The sequence below is a fragment of the Hyperolius riggenbachi genome, chromosome 10 (genome assembly GCF_040937935.1).
Source record: "Hyperolius riggenbachi isolate aHypRig1 chromosome 10, aHypRig1.pri, whole genome shotgun sequence".
In the NCBI taxonomy this organism is placed as follows: domain Eukaryota; kingdom Metazoa; phylum Chordata; class Amphibia; order Anura; family Hyperoliidae; genus Hyperolius; species Hyperolius riggenbachi.
The window spans coordinates 62,837,468-62,856,043 of record NC_090655.1 but is presented as its reverse complement, the minus strand read 5'-3'; the positions used below and the strand labels follow the sequence as shown (position 1 = coordinate 62,856,043).

At 43.5% G+C, this 18,576-nt stretch overlaps 1 protein-coding gene and 1 long non-coding RNA gene across 2 annotated transcripts in view; one reads left to right on the top strand and one right to left on the bottom strand.

Annotated features, from left to right (window-relative positions):
* The first annotated feature begins 1,069 nt into the window (after nucleotides 1–1,069).
* Nucleotides 1,070–17,889, top strand: LOC137534890 (uncharacterized). Its single transcript, XR_011024385.1, has 3 exons — nucleotides 1,070–1,206; nucleotides 13,710–13,788; nucleotides 17,682–17,889. It is a non-coding gene; the product is annotated as an uncharacterized lncRNA (long non-coding RNA).
* The window catches only part of ACSL5 (acyl-CoA synthetase long chain family member 5), an 84,630-nt gene continuing 67,342 nt past the window's right edge, over nucleotides 1,289–18,576 (bottom strand). Inside the window, exons 18-21 of the mRNA XM_068256568.1 lie at nucleotides 14,875–15,018; nucleotides 10,138–10,239; nucleotides 4,610–4,681; nucleotides 1,289–1,705 (exon numbers count right to left, since the gene is read on the bottom strand). Coding sequence (XP_068112669.1) covers nucleotides 1,565–1,705; nucleotides 4,610–4,681; nucleotides 10,138–10,239; nucleotides 14,875–15,018 — 459 coding nt within the window. The 3' untranslated portion in view covers nucleotides 1,289–1,564. The remainder of the gene's footprint in view (nucleotides 1,706–4,609; nucleotides 4,682–10,137; nucleotides 10,240–14,874; nucleotides 15,019–18,576) is intronic.

Sequence of the window (18,576 nt, the reverse complement as noted above, 5' to 3'; positions counted from 1 at the left end):
TCCACCGCTTCCTCTATCGCCGGGTCTCGTCACTTCCGGCGGACGCGACCAATTTTCCACATGCACAGGGGCTCCCGCCATACCCTTACGCGTGCGGCTGCGCAGTATGCAGCCGCACGCGTACGGATACGGAGGGAGCCCCTGTGATGCGGACAATTGGCCACGTGCTGCCGCCGACTGGCCGAAACTACGATACCCGGTACCGGTGGATCCAGGCAGCGGAGGACGGCGGCGTGGGAGCGATCCGGGCTTATGGGGCTGGAGGAAGCCCCAGGTATGTATAAAAGCTTTTTAATGTTTCAGCTCTGGTTCTCTTTAAGAGTAAGGGCCTGTTTCCACTACACGCAGATTCTGCATGCAGAAAACTGACTCCAATGAATGCCTATAGGAAATCTGCATCAGAAAAATCGCGTTCAGTGGAAACAGGCCCATAGACATTCATTGGAGTCAGTTTTCTGCATGCAGAATCTGCGTGTAGTGGAAACAGGCCCTAACAGCCAGGCAATCTGCATTGCTTAAAAAAAATGTCAACCTGCATGTCCCTCTTATTTCAGGTTTCCTTTTAAGTGAACCCAAGCTGAAAACAAACCGATGAGATGAACAATTGTATTCACCCTCCTACTTTTAAAATGACCTTTTGGGGGGATATCCCAGGATTTTATTTTATATTTAAACATTTACAAACTAGATTGAATGTTTTGTTGCCTCTGCTCAGTGGCAGCGTAATAAGTGTCCCAGAGTTAGAAAAAGGTCAATAGTTCATGTATTTTATCTCCCCCTGCTCTCAGAAGTTGTATTCTACCAGGAAAACGTTTATGGCTGTCATTTTCATATCAGTGATGTTTACTATATTTCCGACAAGCTGTCACTTCCAGCCAGCAACATAGAATAAATAAAACAGCCTGGTTATTAATGTTTTGCACTGTACATCCACATGTTCATCTTATCATGTTACATGTCACCTCGGGCACAGCTTAATCAAATCCTTTCTGTAGGCCTCTCCTTTCTTTGATTTCTATGGCTGTCTATCACATGATCACATGACCTCTAACTGCTAAACAGTAACCAGCACAACTGCCATCTCCATGTTTACTATTTCCCTGCATCAGTGTTTTACTACAGCTAACATCTGGAAATATCCCTGAAGAAGGGGACTAGATCCCAGAAAGCTTGCATTATTTAATTTTATCAGCTAGCCATTAAAAGGTATTACTTTTACAAGACTTTGTTTTTTTTCTACCTACATATATGGCTGTCTATAATATTAGTCTAAGATGCAGACGGTGGGTGTGTAAAAATTGTCCCCTTTAATTCCTGAACCACAGAAATGATTCTACACGCATACCAAAATTACTGTACAATGTATACACAGATATACATTGCCTTTGCCCAAAGTGTCTTTTGTTTGGGTCCCCGGATATTTCATGGCTTCCCAGCGACTGCGAGTGAAAACTCAGATCCTGGATCTTCTGCTATCATGTGGACTCTTCCCCTTCCACATGGCGTCCGTTGCGCTGAGCTGCGTTAACACCTCGGTGTCCGGCAGTGGAGGCAACAGATCATTTTAATCCTGGATCGTTGAGTACAGGCCGTCGATCTGGCTCTTGAAGTACTTTGCCACATCTGCTCTCTTGGCTTTCAGGGTGGGAGTCAGCAAGCCATTCTCAACACTCAACATCTCTTGGTGGACGTAAATATCCTTTACCTGTAAATATACAGTATAACGTCACAGCTCTGCTGCAAAATATGTTTATAAGATATTTACTTACAGTGTAAATTTAACACTTGTTAACATTAGTACTGTGTTACCCATCAGTAAAAAGCAATACGTTTTGAATCAAGATGATACCAATTATTGGCTAACTTAAATCGAAAACCAAAAGTAAGCTTTCAGCTAATAAGTCTTCTTCAGACTTTGTTCCTGCTTGTTAACAAGTCACACTTGCACACAGATTTTATACACTGGACTTTTGGAGGAGAACATTCTCATCCGAATGTCCAGTGTATATAAGCTGTGTGTTTTAACATCTTGGTAACATACTGGAACAAAGTCTGAAGAAGGCTTAGTAGCTGAAAGCTTACTTTTTGCGTTCCTCTCATTTAGCCAATAAATGGTATCATTCTGATTCAAAACTTAAAACATTGTTACTAAAAGGCATGGTCAGCATGGTGCCCCTCGTGGTCTCCCATAGACTTCTCCCATGGCCCCTGCACATCGTGTAGCTCAGCTGCCTTGTAATAACTCACCTGTATCAGCTGATCCATCCTGTGCTTTTCCTTCAGCCCTGCTGCCTGTGTCTCCTCCATCCGGCACATGTTACATGTAAATAACATGCACAGGGTCATTGAGGCAGGCAGCGTGGCTGAAGAAGGGAGCATGGGATGGAGCTGCTGCAGGGACAGGTGAGTTATTACAAGGCAGCTGGGTAGGGGTGTAACTATATCGGGCTCCTCTGCAGAGATTTGTTGGTGGACACCCCTCTTGGACCAGAGCAGAGACATACCAGCAGAATCAATCAGTAAAGAAATTAAGAGTGTCGCCCAAGAATGTCCCACAAAGCTACCTATGCTATGTTCCAACAAGCTATTCAGTCAACTATTCAGACATTTTTAAAAAATTACCAGGATTGCACTTTTATTTAGTTGTCCTGTATGACAAGAAGACACAAACACCCAGCACTAGGGGAAGAGGGAAACAAAGGTGAATGAGAGAGGGCTGGTGCACACCAAGAGTGCTTCTGAGCATTTTTCAAATCGACAGCGATTTGAAAAGCGCTTGGCTAATGTTACCCTATGACGGTGTTCTCACAGCAGCGTTGTGATTTTATTCAAAATCACAAACACACGGCGTGTAGCATTTTTTGGAATGATTCATTTAAAAAAATTGCTCTGAAAATCGTTTCACAAAATTGCACTCACAGATTTCTATTGTGACTTTGGCGTGCACTAGCCCAGAGAGAGGAGGAGGAGGAGTGGAGAGAAATTGAGAATAGCCTGAGATGGAGCAGAGAGCTTATCTGTATTGCAGTCCCACATCACACAGAGGCTACTTGCCTGTAATAGGACTCCTATCCCTGCCAATCTCTAACACAAGTCATAAAGCAGCCCTCTTGGAGTCTAGGGACTGTCGAAAACTTTTCAACTTGTATAACACCTTATCCACACATGCAGTCATTATAACAATGGGGAGAGACAAGACAGATGTTTGCCCACGGACCCTCCAGGCAAGCTCTGCATCATGCTGTGTACATTTATGAGCTTTCCTGCCCTCTAATTGCACTTTTATCAGCTAGCCTTGTGTTTCACACTGCCTTACAACACACCTGAATACACCAGACACCAGACCGGCCCTCAATCACTGAATGAAAGGCGGCCTGGAGGGAAATTTCTCCCCTGGTCAGTGTGGGCCTGCCTGCCACTGCAGCTGAGCTGAACATGCAGGCATATGGGAACAGTCAGAAAGACCACCTGGGGGGCTCAGCAGAGGTCGGAGGCCCTGGAGCAATTGCTTAATTTGCCTCTATGGTAGCGCCGGCCCTGTCCACTATAGATTGCAGATGTACACTATTTTACGCATTATCTGAATTCTCTGATTGCCCCAATAATTTCGAGTCTTGTGATTGGCCTAAAAATGTAGAGTCTTGGTACTTGGAGTACGGCTCTCAGAAATGCGGTACTCTGCAGAATTCCTATTTCCAAATACTGCTTTTCACTTCAGAAAACTGATTTCCATTTGGGAAAAGCGGAAAAGGAATTCTCCAGAATTCAGAAGCTCATCACTAATCATTTCAGCGCAAAAAAATATAATTTGTAGGGAGAAAGATGATACTTTCCTAAAAAAGAAAAAAAAGTTCTCTCTGGTCCACCAAATCTTTGTGTCTAGGTCCCCTGAGTGCTCCAGTGATTTCTGTGGTCAGCATCTCACTCAGATGATGTCTGCCTGCCCCTCCTCTTCCTGTCATCACACAGGATGTCAATCTTACAATAATGCCAGGCAGAAAAAGCGGTGGGGCTTGTGACTACATTGGACAAAAGGAACCATAGGGTATTCCGTTTCACAGTGATATTGGAGAACATCGGACTGGCTGAGGCATAGAAGATCAGGGAAGCTGCAGGTAGAGCTTACATTTTTTCCAGCACTCAACAGATGACTGACTACGTATGCTACGTAATTGCTATATATAGCGGACGAGTACAAGTCACAGCAGGCACTAATGTTTCAGTCCTGTAGCTCTTCCTCAGGTGCCTTTTGCCCTTCTATTATATCCCCTTCCCCTAGTTATACTCTTGGGGGTGGATGGAGTTCTAATTTAAAACCCATCTCCAGGATTGGGTCAGTTTCAGCCTCCTGCTTGATTGGATACTGTGGTAAAGCTGGTACTAGGTGTTGGTGTTGGGCAGTATTTTCTCATCTGTCCAAGGTGGTGCATTCTTTGCTGTACATCTCTGAGGAGGAGGTGAGCATTTGCGATTTAGATCTTCAGGTATTTTTTATTTTATTATGCAAATGGACGAAACATTTAAAATCTAAGCAATACATGCATGCAAAAAATAAAAATAACTTTTTGCACATAAAACCCTGAACCTAAGATGGGGTTTGTTTTTGTACCTGTTCAAAAGATTTCAGTCCGGCTTGTTTCCCGAGTTTAATCATGTCCTCCAGGATGGCCTTCTTCACGGCCTAAAGTGGGGGGGAAACAGCATCTCCATTACCACACTTTGTAATTGAAAAAGTAGGTATAAAAGTAATATTATTTAAAGTTTTTGTCATGCTTGCTGGTGGCTTAAAGAGACTCTGAAGTCTCCGAAAATTGCAAAAAAAGTATTATAACCTAAGCTAAAACACTGCATCGCCGCGGCAGAACGAGGATCTTATACCCCCTAAATCCCCGGGGCTGAAATCAGGTAGTACTTCCTGATAGAGGCAGAGCTTTGGGCTGCAGCTCTGCCTCCATGCGCGTCAATCCCCACTGATCGCCGCCTCTCCCCACCCCTCTCCGCCCCTCTGTCTTCTTTCACTGAGAGGGGCGGGGAGAGGCGGAGAAACGTGCGGATTGACGCGCACGGGAAGCAAAGTCCTTGAGTTTGAAAGTCGTGGATTTTTGTCCTGGTATTTGGGGGGTTAAATACAGCGATCTGCCGTGGGGAGATTTTAGCTTGGGTTATAATACTTAAGAGAATTGTTAAATAAAAAGTGCAATTTTGGGAGACCCATATGCAGTTAACTTTTTCTCCTGACTTTTCTCCTAGGCGATTTTTAAAACTACCAGCAAGCAAGAAAATACTCCATTTAATTTTTCACCTTCTTTTTGGTGTTTTTTCAAATTGCAAAGTAATTTAACCACTTAACGACCGCCCCCAGCCGATGGGCGGCGGCAAAGACCGGGCCCAAACGACCGCAATACGCCCATCGGCGGGGGCGGCTGCGGGAGTGGCTGTGCGGCGATCGCGTCATTCGTGACGCGATCAGCCGCCGGGGACTGGCTCCGCCCACCGTTCGTTGTAACCCGCCGGCCGTTCGGAAGCGCCGGCGGGTTACTAGCACCCGGATCGCCGCATGTAACAAGTATAATAGGCTTTGTAATGTATACAAAGCCTATTATACTGGCTGCCTCCTGCCCTGGTGGTCCCAGTGTCCGAGGGACCACCAGGGCAGGCTGCAGCCACCCTAGTCTGCACCCAAGCACACTGATTTCCCCCTCCCCTGCCCCCTGATCGCCCACAGCACCCCTCAGACCCCCCCCTGCCCACCCCCCAGACCACTGTTTGCACCCAGTCACCCCCCTAATCACCCATCAATCACTCCCTGTCACTATCTGTCAACGCTATTTTATTTTTAAGTCCCTAATCTGCCCCCTACTCCCTCCTGATCACCCCCCACCCCTCAGATTCTCCCCAGACCCCCCCCCCCCCCGTGTACTGTATGCATCTATCCCCCCTGATCACCTGTCAATCACCTGTCAATCACCCGTCAATCACCCCCTGTCACTGCCACCCATCAATCAGCCCCTAACCTGCCCCTTGCGGGCAATCTGATCACCCACCCACACCAATAGATCGCCCGCAGATCCGACATCAGATCACCTCCCAAATCCATTGTTTACATCTCTTATCTCCTCTAAACACCCACTAATTACCCATCAATCACCCCCTATCACCACCTGTCACTGTTACCCATCAGATTAGACCCTAATCTGCCCCTTGCGGGCACCCAATCACCCGCCCACACGCTCAGATTGCCCTCAGACCCCCCCTTATCAATTCGCCCGTGCAATATTTACATCTGTTATTCCCTGTAATAACCCACTGATCACCTGTCAATCACCCATCAATCACCCCCTGTCACTGCCACCCATCAATCACCCCCTGTCACTGCCACCCATCAAACAGCCCCTAACCTGCCCCTTGCGGGCAATCTGATCACCCACCCACACCAATAGATCGCCCGCAGATCCGACATCAGATCACCTCCCAAATCCATTGTTTACATCTCTTATCTCCTCTAAACACCCACTAATTACCCATCAATCACCCCCTATCACCACCTGTCACTGTTACCAATCAGATTAGACCCTAATCTGCCCCTTGCGGGCACCCAATCACCCGCCCACACGCTCAGATTGCCCTCAGACCCCCCCTTATCAATTCGCCCGTGCAATATTTACATCTGTTATTCCCTGTAATAACCCACTGATCACCTGTCAATCACCCATCAATCACCCCCTGTCACTGCCACCCATCAATCACCCCCTGTCACTGCCACCCATCAAACAGCCCCTAACCTGCCCCTTGCGGGCAATCTGATCACCCACCCACACCAATAGATCGCCCGCAGATCTTCTCTCCTCTAAACACCCACTAATTACCCATCAATCACCCCCTATCACCACCTGTCACTGTTACCCATCAGATTAGACCCTAATCTGCCCCTTGCGGGCACCCAATCACCCGCCCACACCTCAGAACGCCCTCAGACCCCAGCCCTGATCACCTCGCCAGTGCATTGCTTGCATCTATTTCCCCCCTCTAATCACACCTTGAGACACCCATCAATCACCTCCTGTCACCCCCTAGCACACCTACCCATCAGATCAGGCCCTAATTTGCCCCGTGTGGGCTCCTGATCACTCGGCCAAACCCTCAGATCCCCCTCAGACCCCCTTCCGATCACGTCCCCAGTGCATTGATTGCATCTATTTTCCCCTCTAACCGCCCCCTGAGACACCCATCAATCACCTCCTGTCACCCCCCTAGCACTCCTATCCATCAGATCAGGCCCAATACATCCTGTCATCTAAGAGGCCACCCTGCTTATGACCGCTTCTACAAAATTTGCCCCCTCATAGACCACCTGTCATCAAAATTTGCAGATGCTTATACCCCTGAACAGTCATTTTGAGAAATTTGGTTTCCAGACTACTCACAGTTTTGGGCCCGTAAAATGCCAGGGCAGTATAGGAACCCCACAAGTGACCCCATTTTAGAAAGAAGACACCCCAAGGTATTTTGTTAGGTGTATGATGAGTTCATAGAATATTTTATTTTTTGTCAAAAGTTAGAGGAAATTGGATTTTTATTGTTTTTTTCACAAAGTGTCATTTTTCACTAACTTGTGACAAAAAATAAAATCTTCTATGAACTCACCATACCCCTAACGGAATACCTTGGGGTGTCTTCTTTCTAAAATGGGGTCACTTGTGGGGTTCCTATACTGCCCTGGCATTTTAGGGGCCCTAAACCGTGAGGAGTAGTCTAGAATCCAAATGCCTCAAAATGACCTGTGAATAGGACGTTAGGCCCCTTAGCGCACCTAGGTTGCAAAAAAGTGTCACACATGTGGTATCGCCGTACTCAGAAGAAGTAGTATAATGTGTTTTGCGGTGTATTTTTATACATACCCATGCTGGGTGGGAGAAATCTCTCTGTAAATGGACAATTGTGTGTAAAAAAAATCAAATAATTGTCATTTACAGAGATATTTCTCCCACCCAGCATCTGTATGTGTAAAAATACACCCCAAAACACATTATACTACTTCTCCTGAGTACGGCGGTACCACATGTGTGGCACTTTTTTGCACCCTAAGTGCGCTAAGGGGCCCAAAGTCCAATGAGTACCTTTAGGATTTCACAGGTCATTTTGCGACATTTGGTTTCAAGACTACTCCTCACGGTTTAGGGCCCCTAAAATGCCAGGGCAGTATAGGAACCCCACAAATGACCCCATTTTAGAAAGCAGACACCCCAAGGTATTCCGTTAGGAGTATGGTGAGTTCATAGAAGATTTTATTTTTTGTCACAAGTTAGCGGAAAATGACACTTTGTGAAAAAAAACAATTAACATCAATTTCCGCTAACTTGTGACAAAAAAAAAAAATCTTCTATGAACTCACCATACTCCTAATGGAATACCTTGGGGTGTCTTCTTTCTAAAATGGGGTAATTTGTGGGGTTCCTATACTGTCCTGGCATTTTAGGGGCCCTAAACCGTGAGGAGTAGTCTTGAAACGAAATTTCTCAAAATGACCTGTGAAATCCTAAAGGTACTCATTGGACTTTGGGCCCCTTAGCGCAGTTAGGGTGCAAAAAAGTGCCACACATGTGGTATCGCCGTACTCAGGAGAAGTAGTATAATGTGTTTTGGGGTGTATTTTTCCACATACCCATGCTGAGTGGGAGAAATATCTCTATAAATAGACAATTGTGTGTAAAAAAAATAAAAAAATTGTCATTTACGGAGATATTTCTCCCACCCAGCATGGGTATGTGTAAAAATACACCCCAAAACACATTATACTACTTTTCCTGAGTACGGCAATACCACATGTGTGGCACTTTTTTGCAGCCTAACTGCGCTAAGGGGCCCAAAGTCCAATGAGCATCTTTAGGCTTTACAGGGGTGCTTACAATTAGGCACCCCCCAAAATGCCAGGACAGTGAACACACCCCACAAATGACCCCATTTTGGAAAGTAGACACTTCAAGGTATTCAGAGAGGAGCATAGTGAGTCCGTGGCAGATTTCATTTTTTTTTGTCGCAAGTTAGAAGAAATGGAAACTTTTTTTTTGTTGTTGTTGTTGTCACAAAGTGTCATTTTCTGCTAACTTGTGACAAAAAATAAAATCTTCTATGAACTCACCATGCCTCTCACTGAATACTTTGGGATGTCTTCTTTCCAAAATGGGGTCATTTGGGGGGTATTTGTACTATCCTGGAATTTTAGCCCCTCATGAAACCTGACAGGTGCGCAGAAAAGTCAGAGATGCTTGAAAATGGGAAAATTCACTTTTGGCACCATAGTTTGTAAACGCTATAACTTTTACCCAATCCAATAAATATACACTGAATGGGGTTTTTTTTATCAAAGACATGTAGCAGAATAACTTTCGCGCTCAAATGTATAGGAAATTTTACTTTATTTGAAAAATGTCAGCACAGAAAGTTAAAAAAGTCATTTTTTTGACAAAATTCATGTCTTTTTTGATGAATATAATAAAAAGTAAAACTCGCAGCAGCAATCAAATAGCATCAAAAGAAAGCTGTATTAGTGACAAGAAAAGGAGGTAAAATTCATTTAGGTGGTAGGTTGTATGACCGAGCATTAAACCGTGAAAGCTGCAGTGGTCTGAATGGAGAAAAAGGCTCTGGTCCTTAAGGGGCGAAAAGACTGTGGTCCTGAAGTGGTTAAAGAGAAGATGAAAAATGATCTCCTAGGAGAAAACTCAGGAGAACAAAGTTAATCGCATATGGCCACAGGAGCACCAATATAGTGTAGTATTTAAACCAGAGGAATAAAGGAAGTAGTGAAAATGCAGAATTGCTGAAAGGCACCCACGGAATTAGGCGGGTAGAGAAAACTGTCTCCATGCAGTCAATGACAAATCTTGGGGGTAAAACTAGGGCTTTAAAACGACGTTTCACATTGATCAACACTGCTAATTATATCTTTTAACTGGAGCAGCAGGGGATCAGTAGCCCAAAACAACCAATAAGGATTCAGCTGATGGATTATTGAGCAGGTGTATCATTTTTGCTCCAGTTTTCCTTGCACCAGTCTTTATAAATGAGCCCTTTGGACTCTAAGGGGTGCAGGATTTGCCTTGATGAAAGAGCAGGTTGTGTTCATGCAGTACTCACCAAGTGTCTACACAAATCATCAAAGGAGCCTCGAACACCGATCTTGGCTGCAAATTCCGGCAAAGTGTCAGGATCCGGGATCACTACTCCAACAAGGCAGGACTGCAAGGCAAAAACACACAGACTGATCAAACTACTGTGCTGGTTTCTATATGTCTTCTACCTTGGTATTTCTGAATTCACAGATGGACTCTTGAAGAACAGCTGCAGTCTGAGTGGTCACTGCAGATAATATATTATGTTACATTTTTTGTGTGTGTGTGGAAGGGGGTCCTTTAATTGGCTATTTTCTCAAAGTCACATTACATAGAGTATTAATGACCTTAGAACATAATCAAAACATCCTTACAATATAAGAGAGGCTTCAGTTTTGCTGTATTAAAAAAAAATTGACAGTCTCGTATTTTCAGTGTAAGCATTAGGTGGTGTTGTAATACTGATTTTTTTTCAAACTTCAAGACCGGTATGAAACTCAAATTTCATCTCTGCTCTAAAACTTTGAACACAACATAAAACAAATAAAAAAAAAAAAGGACCGGGCTATTTCTCAGTGATCTGTGCTGGGTGGCTCCAGCCCACAGCACAGATCACATTGCAGCCAGGGCGACCAGACTTCCCCCCTTTTTTCCCCACTAGGGGGATGTCCTGCTGGGGGGGTCTGATTGCCGCTAGCTATTTTGGTTTAGCGGGGGGGATCCTCAAAGCCCCCCATCCGCAGTGATTTCCAGCCTCCCTCTCTATCCCTCCCTCCCCTCCTTCCCATGGGCGGCACAGGAGGACGGTGATCCGTCCTGCACCGCCTCTGATAGGCTTCAGCCTATCAGATGCCGGCGATCCCCGGCCAATCAGAGGCTGGGGATCACCGATCTCCTTTACGGCGCTGCTGCGCAGCAGCGCCGTGCGATGTAAACACCGGGGATTTCTTCCCCGCGTGTTTACATTTCGCCTGCGAGCCGCGATCGGAGGCTCGCAGGCTGTTCACGGAGACACCCTCTGTGAACTGACGTGGAACTGCCGCTCGTTTCCATGTATAACCACTTACGACCTGCCGCCGCCTATCGGCGTTAGGCGGTCGTTAAGTGGTAAAGTTAATGGTAGTGTTAATAACTCAAACTTCCACTTCATTCAGAAGCTGCTTGATAAGATTGCCGGTGCTGGGACAAAATGGTCAGATTGTGTTGAGCTGTATTTGCAAAGCATTGAATCTTCCTATGTATTAAAGCAGGAGAATTAGCTATGCCAGGGAAAAAAACACATACATAAGTAGATAAATACTTGCTCTACTTATACAGGGGTTGGACAAAATAATGGAAACACCTTGAAAATCAACAAAATATATTTTAATATGGTGTAGGTCCACCTTTTGCGACAATTACAGCCTAATTTCTCTGAGGTATTGATTCATACAAATTGTGAATTGTTTCCAAAGGAATTTTAGCCCATTATTCTGTTAAAACACCCTCCAGTTCTTTTAGAGACGATGGCGGCGGAAATCAAATTCTTGCTTGAATCTCTAATAACGACCATAAATGCTCAATAATGTTGCAGTCTGGGGATTGTGGTAGCCAGATGAGATGCTCAACTTCATTAGAATGTTCCTCATGCCATTCTTTAATAATTCTAGCTGTATGGATTGGAGGGGAGCATTATTATCTTGAAAGATGGCATTCCCCTCCGGAAAGAGTTCTTGAACCATAGGATGAACTTGGTCGCCCAAAATTCCTAAATAGTCTCGGCTGTTAATTCTTCCATGAAGGGAAATCATTGGCCTGGCGGATTTCCAAGAAATAGCACCCCAGATCATCACAGGAGAAAGCAGTCTGGATGAAATGCTTCTTTCGGCTGTCTCCAAACGTACACTCGGCCGGAGGTCGGAAATAAGGTAAATGATTATTCGTCAGAGAAAATCACATTTTTCCAGTGCTCGAGGGACCAATTCTGGTGGTTTCTACACCTCTCTAAACACTTTGAAACGTTTGACTTTGAGAGCAGAGGTTTTCTAACTGCAGTTCTTCCGTGGAATCCAGATTTGTGCAGCTCCAGACAAGCAGTTTTTGTGGAAACTGGGTTCTGTAGGTGTTCATTCAGCTCTGCAGTGATTTTAGGAGCCGTGGTCTTGCGAGCTTTGCTAACAATTCGATTTAGAGTCAGACGGTCTCTCTCAGACAACTTTGACTTTCGGCCACAACTGTGCTTTTTCTGAGGACGTTTTTTCTTCTCTTTTAAAGGCAGTCATCACTTTTGAGACCTCTTGAAATACCAAGCATTCGGGCAGTTTCTGTTACAGTAGCGCCTGCCATACGAGCACCAACAATTTGGACTGTTTGAAAGTCTGAGAGATCTGCCATTTTTATAAATTATAACCAACTTTGGTTTAAATATCTGTAAAAAAAACTATTATTTTAAGTAAACATATCAAATAACAAAAATAATAAACACATTTTTTTTACATATGTCAAGTTTTGATTGCTTAAAAAAGATTATGATGCCAAAATGTTAGGTGTTTCCATTATTTTGTCCAACCCCTGTATAACACATGTTTTGTACTGTCCACGTTTTGATTTCAGTGAATTTTATATAGTAAATGAAGAGAATTCTGTTCCTGGTGGGAACCATGTCTTTTGCCCACAGTTTGAGGCTAAATACTGATGTAATTTCTCCCCTTAACATTTTTTTTCTTTTCTCCTCCAATCGCTGAGTCACCTCAGCCTTGCTTGTAAACAGTAGAAGTGAGCAGAGGATCATGTTTCAGCTAGACAGGAAAATAAAGGGAAGAGGAGTAATATATTATAGATAAAAATAACCCCCAGCATACAACTGAATGGCAATGGCTATTAAAGGGCCAGTGCTCCTAAGGTATGTGATAACTCCAAACCATAACAGCAGAAAAAAAAAGTTTTGAATGTAGGATTAGCATCTTTATCACTTAATACACTCAGACCAGTTTCTGTTGAAATTTGATTTTTATGGTGACAATCGCGCTTTAAAGAGAACCAAAGACGAAGCACCCTCATGTATTTTACCATCAATATATCAATGGGAACATGACAGTAAACACCTACTCTGCTCTTTTCAAGCCCACCCCCTCCTGGCTTTGCCTTCCTGCTAGGCGAATACATAGCAAAAAAGCAAAGCCACAAGGGGGCAGACTTAGGCTTGAAAAAACATCACAGAAGACTGACTCAGCTATAACATTCTAGGGCAAAGCTAGACTGAATGCTCAGTCAGGGATTCTTATCAGAACTGATAACAGGCAGATTTAGCAGAGAAGAATGAAACAAAGAGCAGAGTAGGTGTTTACTGTCATGTTCCCATTGATATATATGGTAAAATACATGAGGGTGCTTTGTCTCTGGTTCTCTTTAAGAGAGGAGGCAGAGAACCTTCTCTGCTTTGCTCTTGAAATACTTAAATACAAGACAATCCGATAATCTGGCTTCAGTGGAGTGGAACTTTTTTTTTCTGTTAGTTTTATGCTAAGTTTAATGTTTTAGTGCAGAGAAGCAATTCTGAGTTTCATATCATTTGAGCTCAGTGACCTAATCTATGAATCATTCCTTTATGTCTCTTAGAAGCCAGGCATACATGCCGGTTCGCTGGTATGGTATGAATTCAGAATATATCACAGGGAGAGGATCACACAACAGCCAGGTAAGTTACGCTTTGACAAAATCAGCTATGGTACCTTCTATTGGATTTCATTTAATTTCAGTTTTTCTTTAACAGAAAAATGTAGGTAGCGGAATATGGAGTCTACTATCTTTATCACATTTTAAAGCAGCAGGGACAGCGATAATATCCCACGAAAAAAAACATATAAGTAGATAAATACTTGTTCTACTTACATAACATATGTATTGTACTGTCCATGTTTTTATTTTATTATATAGTAAATAAAAAGAAAACTGTTTCAGGCATTTTCCAACTTTGCTGCCTCTGTCTGAAGCCAATCCTGATGTAATTTCCTCCCTTACTTTTTTTTTCCCCTGCTAGAAACTGCACTGTCATACCTAGCTTACTTTTGTAAACACATGTGAGCACAGCATAGATCGTATTCCAGCAGCTTCTGCCGAGGGGAGAGGTGTATTTCCCTTCTCAGCCTCGTGTCACACTGAACTGCCCTCAGCCAATCAGTGAGGAGCAGGCATGTGGGAGGGGAGATAACAAGCTTCCCTCTCCTCTGCAATGTACCAAATAGAGCCAGGCTGACTGAGGTACGATTTATTACAGCATAAACATTTATGATTATATTGGAATGCTTGCAATGCAGGGTCAGGTTGTAGACTGCATAATAAACACAGAGCAGTGGGTAGATGAAATTTTTGATTATATGGCTGAAAGTCCTGCTTTAAAAGGTATCAGTTGCCTGGCTGTCATGTCATGCTGTGTTTGGGCTCAGCTGTGTTTAATTCATACATCTGGAGCAATCCTGGAACCATAGGAACCAAGTCAGACAAGGGCAAGCTGAGACCGGCAATCTTATCATCCCTTCTGTGGTCTTGCCATTCAGTGGAAGGACATGCTTGCCCTACTAATTGACTGAATCTCACACAAGCCATGTGTCAGCCCATGTGTCATAGTCACAGTGGCAGGAGCATATTCCTAGGCTCCTTCAGTCATTAATGGAATATGGTTTGTCTTCAGGATTCTCTGTCACCTGTGTATCATTAGCTTGATATAAGAGGCTTATCTGCCATACATTAATGGTCCCAATAGCATAAGGCTCTGTGATCTTACCCGTAGACTGTCACCGTGCACAAACACCTGAGCCACCGGCCCGCACCTAATATACACGTTCTCAATCTTCTCTGGAGCGATGTACTCGCCCTGGGCGAGCTTAAAGATGTTCTTCTTTCTGTCAATGATCTTCAGGGTTCCGTTCTATCAGACAAAAAGTTTTCTGGATATAAGTTAAACTACTAGAAAGCTCCATTACAGCCACATAACCCTGCTGTCATTGTACAAACACTGTGGCCCTTATTCAATTCATTTTTTTCTCCTAAGCTTTATCCTAGGAGATAATTTGTCATCTTCTATTTAGACTAATTTTTCAGCACTTTGAAATTAAAAAAAATATCAAAAAGTAGGTTAAAAAGTAGTATCACAATTGATTTCCTGCTTTTTGCTGGTTTAAAAGGTTTAAAAGGCATTTTATTGGCAAGTTTAAAAATATCACCTAGAAGAAAACATTAATTGCATATGATGGACCTCTGTATTTTCTTGCTTGCTGATGGCTTAACCACTTCAGCCTTCAGTGCCGCTTCACCTTATGCATCCGAGCAACTTTCACCTCCCATTCATTCACCAATAGCTTTATCACTACGTATCACAATGAATTGAGCTATATCTTGTTTTTCCTCCACCAACTAGGCTTTCTTTGGGTGGTACGTTTTGCTAAGAATTATTTTTTTCTAAATGCATTTTAACGGGAATATTATGAAAAAATGGAAAAAATTAATTATTTCTCAGTTTTCAGCCATTATAGCTTTAAAATAATAAATGCTACCATAATAAAAGCTAACGTTTTTTTATTTGCCCATTTGTCCCAGTGATTACACCATTTAAATTATGTCCCTATTACAATGTATGGCGTTAATATTTTATTTGGAAATAAGGGTGCATTTTTTCAATTTGCGTCCATCACTATTTACAAGCTTATATTTTAAAAAATTATAGTAATATACTCTCTTGACATGCATATTTAAAAAGTTCAGACCCATTGGTAACTATTTGTGGGTTTTTTTTTTCAAATAAAAATTGTATTTGGGTTTTTTTGGAGTGGGGAGGTAAACAGATCATTTTAAATGTAATTGATTGTGTATATTAAAAAAAATATATAATAATAATAATAATAATCTGAACATTTGTATAGCGCTTTTCTCCTGTCGGACTCAAAGCGCTCAAGAGCTGCAGCCACTGGGACGCGCTCAAGAGGCCACCCTGCAGTGTTAAGGAGTCTTGCCTTGAACTCCTTACTGAATAAGTACTTGACCTAGCCAGGATTCGAACCCTGGTCTCCCATGTCAAAGGCAGAGATATATATATATGTAGATGTAGTTTTACTATTTGTCCACAAGATGGCGACAGTCACTTTTTTGTTTTTCATCCTGTAAGCGAGAGCTCTCGCTTATAGGAACTGAAAGGAGGGCGTGAAACTCAGAAAAATCGCGGCTTTTCAGAGAAGCCGCCGGTTTTTCATAGGGAGACATAGATCAATGAATGGGAACTGTGTTCCCATTCATTGATCTCCAGGGCAGCAGAAGGCGGCAGGAGCGCACACCAGGCAGCTGCAGCAGGGGATGGATATATCCGTCCAGATAGACCTAAGTGGTTAAAAAAAACATTTTATCAATAAGGTGTTAAAATATCACCTAGGAGAAAACTTAAGAGAAAAAGTGAATTGCATAAGGGCCTATAAATGTTCCTGTAAAAAACAAAAATGTTTTAGGATTACTCTAGGGCCCATATGCAATTCTCTTTTTCTCCTGGGTTTTCTCCTAAGAGATTTTTTTTACAGCTTGTTAATAAAACGCCTTTTAAGCCTCCAGCAAGCAAGAAAATAATGTACTTAAAATATTTTTGACAGTACTTTTTTCCTACTTTTTGATACTTTTTCTGTTGCAAAATGTTATACGCTATAGCAGCATAGAGGGTGATATAGCGGCTGGGAACGTGGAGAATCACTCGCGTTCCCAGCCTGTCAGCGGCTGTCGCCGAACCCGGAAGTAGCCGCCGGCAGGGACAGGAGGAGCGTGGCTGCGAGGGCACCATACAGCTTCAGGGGGCTGAGGGATGCCCCAGGTGAGTAAAAATCATTTTTTAATTTTGACTTAAGTATCCCTTTAAGGTAGACAGTCAGTAAAATGGAGAAAAACCAAGCGCTAAATGTAACAACTGTTTATCCAGTAAACACTGTATAAAATAAGTTATAGCTAATTACTTGCGGCCAGCAAGAAATTAATAAACAAGTATGTGGCGTACCTCATCTCAAAGAGCTGCACAGAGTGTCCATCACAAAGAGCTCTTTGAGATAAGAAACTTCTTTATTTAATAACGTGTAAAGTGGGAATTTGTATTGCTTTACACGTTAATAAATCAAGAAGTTTCTAAGTACTGGTAATTGCATACGTGTGTGTGCAATTTGTCAACATTAGGTGCAGTCTGCACTATTGGTGTAAGATCCAATGGCCGCTTATGGTGGCGGAACGGCGAGACCCACGCTGAGGCGCAAGCCTCTGGGTCTCGGCCTGTCTCTGACGTCAATGGAGCGCTTGGCGCTCAGCTCCCATTGGATAAGCGGCGGACGTGCTCTCAGTACGTGCTTCGCTGCTGTAAACAATAACCACGTGTGCGCATTGCGTGTCAGCAGCTCTCTGTGGATTGGTCACTTTGGATTCCTTTAATTCTGATTGATTAAGTGCTAGTATAAATGAAAGGTGAGCGCCCTCAGTTATCGCCTGTGATAGCCTATGAGCTTGTTACTGAGATTGCACTCACACCAAGTGCTTGTCTTGCTGAGGACTTGTGCCTGTCTCTTGACTCAGCTTCTTCTAGATTGGATTACCTATTACCGACCCAGCTTGAACCTGACCACGCTTCTGTATTGGATACTCTGTTACCGACCCGGCTTGTTGAAAGGAATTCGCATGAACGCTGCCTGCATTGACCCTGGCCTGATTGACCTTGCATCTGTCTAGTGATATACTTCAGTCATTTCCTGCTACCTGTCTTCATCTAGATTGCTTCAGCCTACAGGCCTCAGGTGACTATTCAGTATACTGTGTTGCATTGCATTGTTGTGTTTGGTGATTGCTGTCTGCCAGTTTGTATGCTACATCTGCCTGCAGGGTATTGTAGGCCCAGTGCACACCAAAACCGCTAGCAGATCCACAGAACGCTAGCGGTTTTGGGAGCTGATTTCAGAGTTAATCTAGGCATGTTTAGAGTCGTTTTCTAAACATGCCTAGCAGTTTTGGGTGCGTTTTTGTGTAGCAGATTACACATATTGTTACAGTAAAAGCTGTTACTGAACAGCTTCTGTAACAAAAACGCCTGGCAAACCGCTCTGATGTAGCGTTTTTCAGAGCGGTTTGCATTTTTCCTATACTTTACATTGAGGCAGAAATGCTTCTGCAAACCGCAAACGTGCAGCAGGAGGCACGTTTGCGGTTTGCTACAAACCTCAAACCGCCGGTGTGCACCATCCCATTGAAATACATTAGCCAAGCAGATTTACAGGTGGATGCGGTTGGCGGATCACATCCAAAACCGCTCGGTGTGCACTGGGCTGTAGTTTGTATTAGGCAGGAGCTTTCACAGGTGTTAGGGCTGGGTTATATGTCAGTCATATGGGCATACAGTCTGATTCACAGCAGGTGGCCAGGCAAGCCTGACAATTGGTTTGATTGTCCTTAGTGTTGCTATTTGGTTTCAAGTCAA